This window comes from Protobothrops mucrosquamatus, unplaced genomic scaffold (assembly GCF_001527695.2).
Source record: "Protobothrops mucrosquamatus isolate PMUCROS unplaced genomic scaffold, P.Mucros_1.0 scaffold5680, whole genome shotgun sequence".
NCBI classification, from domain to species: Eukaryota; Metazoa; Chordata; class Lepidosauria; order Squamata; family Viperidae; genus Protobothrops; species Protobothrops mucrosquamatus.
The window spans coordinates 22,566-35,199 of record NW_015391532.1 but is presented as its reverse complement, the minus strand read 5'-3'; the positions used below and the strand labels follow the sequence as shown (position 1 = coordinate 35,199).

At 45.0% G+C, this 12,634-nt stretch overlaps 1 protein-coding gene across 1 annotated transcript; it reads right to left on the bottom strand.

Annotated features, from left to right (window-relative positions):
* Nucleotides 1-2,376: 2,376 nt before the first annotated feature.
* LOC107299894 (interleukin-1 receptor type 2) lies at nt 2,377-9,798 on the bottom strand. The gene is made up of 5 exons (XM_015829238.1): nt 9,763-9,798; nt 6,545-6,607; nt 4,888-4,956; nt 4,116-4,245; nt 2,377-2,791 (listed from the first exon to the last, which is right to left on the bottom strand). Exons 1-5 carry the CDS (start codon nt 9,779-9,781, stop codon nt 2,569-2,571), a joined length of 504 nt encoding a protein of 167 aa, XP_015684724.1. The 5' UTR covers nt 9,782-9,798; the 3' UTR covers nt 2,377-2,568.
* Nucleotides 9,799-12,634: the final 2,836 nt, after the last annotated feature.

The following is a 12,634-nucleotide window of genomic DNA, read 5'->3' as shown; positions in this document are numbered from 1 at the left end:
TTCCTGAGCCAGCATGGGGGAACTATGGCCCCTTCATGACTCGTGGACTTCAACTCCCAGAATTCCTGAGCCAGCATGGGGGAACTATGGCCCCTTCATGACTCGTGGACTTCAACTCCCAGAATTCCTGAGCCAGCATGGGGGAACTATGGCCCCTTCATGACTCGTGGACTTCAACTCCCAGAATTCCTGAGCCAGCCATGCTGAGGGGAAAGGGAGAGGTTTCCAAGCTGAGCCATGCTGGCTCAGGAATTCTGGGAGTTGAAGTCCACGAGTCATAAAAGAGCCAAGGTTGCCTACTCCTGACTTAACCACTGCAAACCCCCCATAACTACATTGATCACATGACCGACCCGTTTTACAACTAACCGTAATAGGCAGGCTTCCTGACGGTCGTATGTGGAGGACCAGCTGTCAAGATTCCTCCAAAGAAGTCCCCCAGGGGGTGGGGGGTCCAGGAGGGCAGGGAGACCCTGGATCCCCCCCCAGGGAAGGAGTACAGAGGGGCTTCTCCAGGGGGGAGGCAGCAAAGAAGCCCCCCCTCCCCACACTCCAGAACTGGTAGTCCTCAACGGCCACAAATAAGCCCAAAATTTATGTCGCTAAGTGAAGTGTTTGTTGAGTTTTGTCCCGTTTTACAACCTTTCTTGCCCCAGTTGTTAAGTGAATCACTGCAGTTGTTCAATTAGTAACACCGTCGTTCAGCGAATCCGGCTTCCCCCATTGACTTTGCTTGTTAGAAGGTCATAAAAGGAATCGCACGGGACCCCAGCACACTGCGACCGTCATAAGATTGGGTCAGTTGCCAGGCGCCTGAATTTGGATCACATGACCCTGGGGATGTTGCGACAGTCGTAAGTGTGAAAAACAGTCATAACTCACTTTGTCCAGTGCCGTTTTTGAGCTTCGGTCACTAAGCGAACTGTTGTAAGTTGAGGACTACGTAGAGTGCAGGTATGAACACGAGATCTGGGGAAAGAGCCACCAAGAGCCTTTTGCTCAAGGAATTGCTAAAGTTGCTAGGAAATGGCAGCCCGTTCCAAATTTTGAACCGTCCCTTGGGGAAATAATCCCACCCCCCTCTATTCTAGCATGGAAAACCAACAACATGGTGGCACTTAAATTTCTGGTTTTTAATCATCGGTGGTGTGAACGCCGCAGGGAGGGGAATTAAGTATCGGTTGGAGAGGAAACATTTTACAGAAACGGAACTTTCTCCTTCACAATCTGGGTTTTTCAGGTCTTCATAACTTTTCTTCTGTGCATTAAAATGAAATGCAACTCAAGGAGAAGACGATGGATCCTTGGGGCATCGGGATTGCAATTGTTTTTGCTAGGAATATTAGGACCTAATTACGGTAAAGAGAATGATTATTGAATACTACAGGTTTTTAACAGCTGCAAGAATAGTATTTGCCCCAATTCTGGGAAAATGAAAAATCTACCATCTGACCAGAGTATAATTACCCAAATTTTAGAATGTGCAGAAATGGATATAGATCTAACCTTGGAGATGAAAGAGAAAGAAGGTTCGATTTACTTTAAAACTTGGGAAATTTTTTTTATCAAGGGTTAGGAATACGACAGAATGAGAAAAGAGCTTGGAATTAAATAGAATATATGATTTTAGTTTTTTTTACTAAGCTCTATCTTCTATGTTAATAATAGCGTCGTTATTAGTGATTTTAAATACTAGTGGCGACAATTAGTTGATATTTTATTAATTAAGGTTATCTACTGCCAATTTTAAGGCATGTGGACTTCAACTCCCAGAATTCCACAGCCAGCAATGCTGGCTGTGGAATTCTGGGAGTTGAAGTCCACATGCCTTAAAATTGGCAAGGTTGAGAAACACTGAGTCCTAGAGGAATTGTATTTACTTATTAATTTCTAATTAGATGATTATAGCCAACTCTACTCATTATAATTGTTTAGTATTATATAAACGATGTTTGCTCAATATGTATATCCGGACGGTAGTTTGCTTGTTAAAAGCATGAGATTATTGTTGGGGGTAACCCCATTATTCTACCTTCCCCTACCCTATCCCCAATTCCTTATTCCTAACCCTTCCCATACGCGTATTTACCCTATCCTTTCCCTACCCGTACAAAATGTAATAAAATATTTATATATATATAAAAAAGTGGATTCTGAAATGCAAGAGAGAGAGAGAGAGCGGAGGGGGCATAAAAGATAAAGGGGAGGGGGGTGTTCTATAAATGTGCTGTGACACTGGAGTCATCATAAGATGTTAGGTTACTTTGTTCCCTCCAGTCCTGGAGAGCCTGTTTCTCACATGCCACCTTCTCGGAGGGAAGCGTTGGGGTCCGTGTGAAGATCCACAGTGCTCTTCTATGACTCAGGCTCTCGTTTAATGGAAAAAACCCATTTAATGGAAAGGTAGATGGGGTCCCACCATCAAGGCCAGGGACTCTGGATCTTCAGAGCTCTCGAATTGGCGCCCTGCGTTGGCCGCTTTTTTGGACCCGTGGATTGGGCAGATGGATTCACCAGAACCAGACCCCAGCGGGATCCTCCACCTTCAGGTCCTACGTGCCCCTCAGGTCAGCCCTGAAGTGTGCTGGGTTGATGTTCCTCACCCTGGGCTCTTCTCACTAGTCTTGGCGAGCTTGGCTTCCACTCTTTTTCATTATCTGGATAATCCCACCGGATGGCCTTCCGAAATACGCCAGAGGGGTCGGTGATGACGCACTCGAAACTGGCGTGGAGGTCCTGAGCCCTCAACGGGGAGAAGATCAGGCATCGGGTCAACTGGCTGCCTTTCTCTCTGTGGACAAGGAGCAGAAGAGAAGCTGAAGAAGAGCCAGCACAAGCATCCTGGGAACTGGACGTCTTGTCTGGAGCGGCTCCTTCCCTGGATCCCAGCTAGTCCCCCGGCCCCATGCCCAGTTCTTGGCTCCTTCCAGAAGTACTAAATCCAGATCTTTTCCCACACCCATTTTCTCTTCCCACCAGACTAGAAATGGGGACCCACCAGACTTCAGCTGTTGTGCATTTCAGGATCAGAATCAGAATAAAGTTGGAAGGGACCTTGGAGGTCATCTAGTCCAACCCCCTGCTCAAGCAGAAGACCCTACACCATCTCAGACAAGTGGTCATCCAGTCTCTTCTTAAAAGGCTCCTGTGTTGGAGCACCCACAACTTCTGGAGGCAGGTGGTTCCACTGGTTAATTGTTCTTACTGTCAGGAAGTTTCTCCTTAGTTCTAGGTTGCTTCTCTCCTTGATGAGTTTCCACCTGTTGCTTCTTGTCCTGCCTTCTTTGTGACTTTGGAGAATAGCTTGACTCCCTCTTCTTTGGAGCAGCCCCTCAAATACTAGAATACTGCTATATTGTCTCCCCCCCCCCCCAGTCTTTCTTTTCTCTAGACTGGCCAAACCCAAGTCCTGCAGCCATTTTTCTTCCTACGTTTTAGTCTCCAGGCCTTTCATCATCCTAGTTGCTCTTCTCTGCACTTTTTCCAAAGTCTCAGCATCTTTTTGTGTAATGTGGGGGCCAAAACTGGACGTAGGTATTCCAGGTGTGGCCTAACTGAAAGCTTTATAAAGCGGGACTAACGCTTTTTTTCCTAAGGTGTGTCCTTTTTCCTAAGTAGAAGTTTAACCCGGGACAGATCCTGCCTCTCCTGTTTTCCCTTGGAGCAGGGGTAGGCCACCTTGGCTCTTTTATGACTCGTGGACTTCAACTCCCAGAATTCCTGAGCCAGCCACGCTGAGGGGAAAGGGAGAGGTTTCCAAGCTGAGCCAGGCTGGCTCAGGAATTCTGGGAGTTGAAGTCCAGAAGTCATGAAGGGGCCATAGTTCCCCCATGCTGGCTCAGGAATTCTGGGAGTTGAAGTCCACGAGTCATAAAGGGCCCATAGTTCCCCCATGCTGGCTCAGGAATTGTGGGAGTTGAAGTCCACCAGTCATGAGGGGCCATAGTTCCCCATGCTGGCTCAGGAATTCTGGGAGTTGAAGTCCACAAGTCATGAAGGAGCCAAAGTTCCCCCATGCTGGCTCAGGAATTCTGGGAGTTCAAGTCCACGAGTCATAAAAGAGCCAAGGTTGCCTACCCCACCTTGGAGAAAACAGCTGGACCTTCTCTACTCACACGGTGGGCTCCTCCTTCACTGATCCGTTTGGGTACAGCTGGTCCACAAAACTGCCGTTTGCCAGCCAGTACATGATGCCACTCTCCGTGTAGGCGGTTACGCCCTGGCAGCAGACCCGAATCTTCTGTCCTGAGAGCCAAAAGGAAAAGCGGGATGTTGTTCACCCACGGAGGAATCTTAGAGGCCCACCTGGGTGCCTACTGGAGCCCCCCACCCACCCCTTGACAGGCAGAGGGTGGCACTGATCAGTGGCCGTCCAGAATCCCTCCGCCAGATGTTCTCCCAACCAGGCCCCTGTGGATTTCATTGGACAGGTGGTCCTCGACTTACGACATCAGTTGGGCCCAACATTTCTGCTAAGACACGTACTAAATTTCTGTTCAGTGAGTTTTGCCCCATTTTAGGACCTTTTCTGCCCCCGTTGTTAAGTGAATCACTGCAGCTGATAAATTAGTAACATGGTCATCAACTGAATCCAGCTTCGCTCATTGACTTTGCTGGTCAGATGGTCGCCAAAGGGGACACAGGGCAACTGTCATAAGTATGAGTCAGTTGCCGAGGGTCTGAGTTGTGCTCACGTGACCCTGGGGATGTTGCAACGGTTGTGTGAAAAAGGGTCATAAGTCACTTTTTTGGGTGCCGTCGTAACTTCGGACGGTCACTAAATGAACTGTTGAACATTGAGGACTAGCTGTGGCTTGTTCAGACTGCAACTCTTCCCCCCCTTCCCTAGCCCTCCCTCTCCAGCTGGGGACGCCTGGCGGGACTCACCCAGGTAAGGCCTGAACCGGAGAGAGGAGATGATGCGGGACCCCTTCTCTGCTTTCTCTGCTGCCGGAGCTGAAAAGAGAGCGGGATGGGGTGGGGCTGGGTGGGGGTGCAACCCCTGCGCCCCCCCTCGGGCTCCCCTTTGTAGGAGGGGGCCTGCGTCCATCTTTGTGCCTGAGGTCTGCAATGGGCAGTCGATAAACTTAATAATAAAATAATATATAAAATAATATAATAAAATAATATAAAAAATAATATAATAAAACAAAATAATAAAAATAATGAAATAAAATGAAATAAAATAATATATAAAATAAAATGCAATGAAATAAAATAATATATAAAATAATATAAAATAATAAAATAAAATAACAAAATAATAAAATAAAATAAAATAATATATAAAATAATAAATAATAATAAATAAAATAAAATAATATATAAAATAATAAAAAATAAAATAAAATGAAAAATAAAATAATATATAAAATAACATAAAATAATATAAAATAAAAAATAAAATAAAATAAAATAAAATAAAATAAAATAAAATAATAAAATAAAATAAAATAATAAAATAAAATAAAATAAAATAAAATAAAATAAAATAAAATAAATAAAATAAAATAAAATAAAATAAAATAAAATAAATAAAATAAATAAAATAAAATAAAATAAAATAAAATAAAATAAAAAATAAAATAATATATAAAATAAAATAAAATAATATATAAAATAATATAAAATAATAAAATAATAAAATAATAAAAATAATAAAATAAAATAATATATAAAATAATAAAAAATAATAAAATAAAATAAAAAATAATAAATAAAATATATAAAATAATAAAAAATAAAATAAAATAAAATGAAATGAAATAAAATAATATATAAAATAATATATAAAATAAAAAATAAAATAAAAAATAAAATAAAAAATAAAATAAAATAAAATAATGAAATAATAAAATAACATAAAATAATAAAATAAAATAAAATAATAAAAAAATTTAAAGGCTCTTCTGGCAAGCAGAATCCATCGGAGGCTGGGAGCTCCTTTTGTGACTAACCCACTTTATGAAAAAGCCGACGCTTCTGTCAGCTGCAGTTCACTTCAGCAGAAGCCAAGAGAGGCTGGACTGATGGAGGATTTGCACTCTGCACCACCTATCTCCCCATAACCACCCCTCTCCTCCTTCCTCCCACCCCTTTCCCCTATTTCAATCCCAGACTGCCCGCTCTCCTCCCATCTCCGGGACCCTCGCGCGCCCCACTCTCTCTGCTGTGGGGCCGCAGAGAAGCCACGCTTGGCTTCTTGCCTTCATAAAGATTAGGCCTGGGTGGGGAGGGGGGCTGAATTCATGATGGTGTCAGGCTTGGCAGGCGGCCAGTAGCTCTTCTACTGCTACAATAAAAACATTAATAACTCCGTCGGCATTGACAAAATCCCCATCGGTCAATTGCGGAAGGCAGCTTGACTCAGAAGGGCTGAAATCCTGCCACGAGACTTTTAACCCCATCAAACGACAGCGTCTGCCTATCCCAGGTCCTTGGTGAGGATTGGATATAGAGGGTAAAAAGAGGCTGGATCCAGTCTGAATATCTGGCTGTGCAACCAATCACAATAGTACAATGCAATGCCATCCCGTGGCCTTACCTTGGATGGAGGGGGAGACGCTAAGCAGAACCAGCAGCAGGCAGCCAGCAAGGGGCCGGGCGTCTGGAAAGAAAAGAGTGGGGAGATCAATGGGTCTCCCGGCTTCCTTGGGAATTGGAGCAAGGGGCTGCTTCCCAGTCCGCGGTCTTGAACCCAGGAAGGGCCGATGATGAAACAGGATTAAATTCAGTGGTGAAAAATGTAAGGTTTACATTTAGGCAAGAAAAACCAGAATTGTGGGAGTTGAAGTCCAGAAGCCATTCATAAAAGGGCCACGGTTCCCACCTCTGCTTTAAATATTTGTTTAAAGTTGGACAGCTTTATAAATGTACTAAAATAATGATTTAAAAATAATAAAATCCTTTATAAATGTACTAAAATAATGATTTAAAAATAATAAAATCCTAAGTCAAGCTGCACTGTCAAGCTGCCCATTCTCTTTTTCAAGAGAGGCAATAATAAAATAAAAATAAATAAGGAAACAAAAAGTGTGAACAGATTGTCTCCAGCATCTCACACCCAGATAAGCAGGGATTAACACCAGACAATCAAGCAGAAAAGAATATCCTAATAGAGGAACTAGCAATGAGAAAAATCCACACTCCCACCAAAACTGACAGGATAAACTGCTGTTATATAAACAGCGAGCAAAACACACTCACGCCACAATCTTGATGGTGTTACCTAGTACGGTAATGAAATGTCTACAAGAAAACAAGCCAGCTCAGAGAGAACGAAGAAACTCCCACTATCAGATGCCTTCAAAGTTTTCCCAGAGCAGCTTGCATAATAATTTAATAACAGAAGAGGATAGTAATTAAATTCGATATATAAAAGAATTAATTAAAACAATAAATGCATAGCAAGTGGTAGAGACATCTTGAAACTAATTATGGCAAACACATTTACACTATTGACTTATATTGTACTGAGTGCATTTTTGGCTTATTGTTTATCCTAAAGCAGCTTAACCACAGTGAACAAAGTGGACAATATAAAACAGAACCAAATTAATATATCAATATTAAAAGGATGGGAACAACTAAAAGCTTGTGGAAAGAGAAATTACAGAAATAAGGTAGTATAAGAAGATACCTGAACAAATTTAAACCCTTCTGGCTTGAGACGTGGGCTGGGAGAGAACTAAGGGCAGACATCCATTCATCCCTCAATCTCTCTCTCTTTATCTATATCTATCTTATGAATCTATCTCCCATTCTCTCGCTCTCATCTCTCTCATCTCTCTCTTTCATCTCTCGTTCTCTCTCTCTGTCCCAAGCTGGCAGGAATAGCCAACACCCCAGAAGATAGGCTGAAGATACAGAAGGATTTGGACAGACTTGAACACTGGGCGCTATCTAACAAAATGAAATTCAGTTAGAAAAAAAGCAAGGTACTACATTTAGGCAAGAAAAGCCAAATGCACAGGTACGGAGGAGGTGGTACCTGGCTCAATAGCAGTAACTGTGGGAGGGGTCTCGGAGTCCTAGTGGACAAATAGGAGCCAGCCGTGTGCAGCAGCAGCCAAAAAAAGCCAATGCAATCCTAAATTGCATTAACAAAAGGATTGAATCAAGATCACTTGAGGTACTAAGTCCACTCTATAAAGCCTCAGTAAGACCACACTTGGAATCCTCCACCCAGTTTTGGTCCCCACGATGTTAAAAAAAGATGTTGAGATTCTAGAAAGAGCAACACAGATGATCAGCAGGATGGAGGCTAAAACGTATGAAGAACAGTTGCAGGAACTGGGTGTGTCTGGTCTAGTTTAATGAAGAGAAGGAGGGACAGGATAGCAGTCTTCCAGTATCTCAGGGGCTGCCCCAAAAAAGAGGGAGTCAAGCTGTTCTCCAAAGCGCCTGAAGGCAGGACAAGAAGCAACGGAGGGAAACTCATCAAGGAGAGAAGCAACCTAGAACTAAGGAGAAACTTCCTGACAGTGAGAACAATTAACCCGTGGAACTACCTGCCTCCAGAAGCTGAGAATGCTCCAACACTGGAAGTTTTTAAGAAGAGACTGGACAGCCATTTGTCCTGAAATGGTATATAGGGTTTCCTGCTTGAGCAGGGGGCTGGACTAGATGACCTCCAAGGTTCCTTCTGACTTTATTATTATTATTATTATTATTATTATTATTATTATTATTATTATTATTATTATTATTATTATTATTAACAACCTGCCTCCAGAAGCGGTGAATGCTCCAACACTGGAAGTTTTTAAGAAGAGACTGGACAGCCATTTGTCCGAAATGGTGTAGGGTCTCCTGCCTAAGCAGGGGGTTGGACTAGATGACCTCCACGGTCCCTTCCAACTCTTGTCTCTCTCTCATTTCTCATCCATCCAACCATCCATCCCACTTATATGCCGCCCATCTCGCTATTCATCCCTACAATTCGGCAGGAACCCTACCAGAAGCGCGCAACGGGTCAAAGAAAAGAGGGGCTACAGGATATAGATCGTTTATGAAGTTTAAATGTAATGAAGATACGTATAAGCTAAAAAAAATATATTGATAAAGGCCATAATGATGTAATTAGAAATGTACTCACTAACCTGAATACGAGACAGTTTAGGGTAAAAAAAGAGAAGAAATATCTGATGTTATATAACCTGAGATTTGCAGTAAAGATTTTGTTATCGAACTATCGATTAACCCAGTCACCGCGTGGCTTTTGAAATATTCACATGTAAAATTGGAAAATTCATAAAATATTATTAAAAAAAGAAGAAGAAGAAGAAGGGAGGGGCTGCCGCCTCTTATCCTCTCGGGACCGCTCATCCCGAGTGGGCCGGGCCGGGCTCCGCTCCTCCGCCCTCAAAGGCCGCCTGGCCTCGCTTGGCGTCCCCGGGAAGGCTCCGCTTGCCCTGCGCCGCCGATCGGGACCCGCGGGAGGGCTCGCCTGCCTGCGCCCGGGCGCTCGGCCGGAGGAGGGGGCTCCGGAGACCCCCTACCCAGCCGGCCGGTCCTCTCCTCCCGCAAGGGATCCGGTGGCTCCCCCGGGGCGCTTTCTGGGGGTCCCGGTCCTCCCCCCGCCGAGCAGAGCCGAAGCAGCCCCCCTTGCCCGGCTGCCTGGCGCCCCGGGGGGGGGCTTGGCGTACCTGGCTCAGGTGGGCGCTGCCAGAGGCGCCCTTCTGCCGGGAGGGGGGAGAACCCTCCGCCCCCCCCCCGACCCCCGGGAGCAGGTGGGAGGGAGGCGGCCGGAGCGACGCTTACCTGGGCCTGAAGGGGGCATGGCTGGTCCTTCCTTCCTCCCTCTGGGCAGGACTGGCTGCTGGCAGAAGGAGCGCTTTATAGCAAGACTCGAACTCAAATCAGCACTTTTCTCCTCTCGGGGTGAGTCAGCCGCCCCCGCCGCAGCCGGAAGACGCCCAAGAGAATGGAACGGAATAGAATAGAATAGAACAGAATAGAATAGAATAGAATAGAATAGAATAGAATAGAATAGAATAGAATAGAATAGAATTAGAAATAAGAATAGAATAGAAATAAGGAATAGAATAGAATAGAATAGAAAATGGAATGGAATAGAATAGAATAGAATAGAATAGAATTAGAAATAAGAATAGAATAGAATAGAATTAGACATTATAGAATAGAATAGAATAGAATAGAATAGAGCTGGAAGAGACCTTGGAGGTCATCTAGTCCAGCCCCCCACTCAAGCAGGAGAACCTATACCATCTCAGACAAGTGACTGTCTAGCCTCTTCCAGTGATGGAGCACCCACGATTTCTGGTGGCAAGCTGTTCCACTGGTTGATCGTCCTCACTGTCAGGAAGTTTCTCCTTAATTCCAGGTTGCTTCTCTCTTTGGTCAGTTTCCAACCGTTGTTTCTCATCCTGCCCTCTGCTGCTTTGGAGAATAATTTGACCCCCTCTTCTTTGTAGCAGCCTCTCAGATATTGGGACGCTGCTTTCATGTCTCCCCTATTTCTTCTTTTCTTTAGACTAGCCAAACCCAAGTCCCGCAGCCGTTCTTGGTATGTTTTAGTCTCCAGGCCTTGGATCATCTTAGTTGCTCTTCTCTCTGATTTTTTTTCCAAACACTCAACATCTTTTTTGTGATATGGTGACCAAAATTAGCTACAGTATTCGAGGTGTGGCCTCACTAGGGCTTTATAAAGCGGTACTAATACCTCGCGTGATCTTGATTCTATGCCCGGCTGCCCCCCCCTGGATCTTTGGGAAGGAAAGACACACACCCCACTCCATTTGGTTGAAGGGATGACGGGCCCTTCTACTAAGTGGTCGCAGCAAATCAAGGCAGAGTCTGAAGAGTCCCAGGCAAAACTGTAAGGTTTTTCCTCTGTTCCTGGCCCTCCCCCCCACACCCTTAATAATAATAATAATAATAATAATAATAATAATAATAATAATAATAATAATAATAATAATAATAATAATAATAATAATAATAATAATAATAATAATAAAGTTGGAAGGGACCTTGGAGGTCATCTAGTCCAACCCCCTGCTCAGGCAGGAAACCCTATACCATTTCAGAAAATGGCTGTCCAGTCTCTTCGTAAAAACTTCCAGTGTTGGAGCATTCACCACTTCTGGAGGCAGGTAGTTCCACTGGTTAATTGTCCTCACTGTCAGGAAGTTTCTCCTTCATTCCAGGTTGCTTCTCTCCTTGGTTAGTTTCCATCCGTTGCTTCTTGTCCTGCCTTCAGGGGCTTTGGAGAATAGCTTGACTGCCTCTTCTTTGGGGCAGCCCCTGAGATACTGGAAGGCTGCTATCCTGTCCCCCCCTCGTCCTTCTCTTTTTCTCTCCACTTGCATAATTTCCCTAACTTCCTCTGCCCCTCCCTCCATCTATGGCAGGATGCCAGCAAGCTCTGCAATGTGCAGTGAAGATGGCAGAGCTGACACGTAACCTCTCACCCCCTTTCCTGCCCCACATGGGAACCAAAGGCAGGGCCCCCACACCTGGCTAAAAGGTAGCACACATCCTGATGGCTGCAGCTGCCAAACGGTCTTGGGTAACCAGGCAGAAGAAGAGCAGCAAAGATCCCTAGGGCAGGGGGGTCTTCAAACGGTCAGTCTGGGGCTGCCAGGCGAAACCCACCCAAAGGGGTCTGAGTGAAGGGCAGGCACTTGACCCAGCTGCCCAAACGCCACCACCACCACCCCACTCGAAGGCTGCCACTGGGAGAGTTTCTAGACCTTTTTGAGGAAATGCACAGGATGACATCCAGCTCAGGGGCCTCCCCTTGTCCTCCCAATGTGCCAACACGGAAACAAGCCCCAGTTCACGGAATTACGCTCTGGGCAAGCTCTGATGGTCTGATTCACATCGGCTCATATACCCTGACGGGAAAAAAAAGTCCTGGGCTCGTTCATGCCCACTTCCTTGGCGGAGTGGGAGGTCACGCTTCGGGTGACAGGGACAGAATTCCCACACCTTCCGGCCTCCTGCCAGGTAGATGGGAAGTGCCAAGCTCTGGAAGGCCACCGGAAGGCAGCTGGACTTCAAGAAAGGTGCCCGTTGGCAGAAACCGGATGGGAAGTTCCGCCAGCTGGATTTGCACCTGGAGTAATTAAGTGGGAAGCGCTCCAAGAGGCCTCCTCCTCTCCTTGTACTTCCTTGCCTCGTCCAGCTTTGGTCACCACAATTACAAACAAAGATGTTGAGACCTTGGAAAAAGTTCAGAGAAGAACAACTAAGATGATCCAAGGCCTGGAGGCCAAAACATACGAAGAACGGCTGCGGGACTTGGGTTTGGCTGGTCTAAAGAAAAGAAGAAACAGGGGAGAAATGATAGCAGCCTTCCAGTATTTGGGGGGCTGCCACAAAGAAGAGGGGGTCACGTTATTCTCCAAAGCCCCTGAAGGCAGGACAAGAAGCAACGGATGGAAACTCATCAAGGAGAGAAGCAACCTGGAACTAAGGAGAAACTTCCTGACAGTTAGAACAATTAACCAATGGAACAACCTGCTTCCAGAAGCTGTGAATGCTCCAACACTGGAAGTTTTTAAGAAGAGACTGGACAGCCATTTGTCTGAAATGGTGTAAGGTCTCCTGCCTGAGCAGGGGGTTGGACTAGAAGACCTCCAAGGTCCCTTCCAGCATTATTCTGATT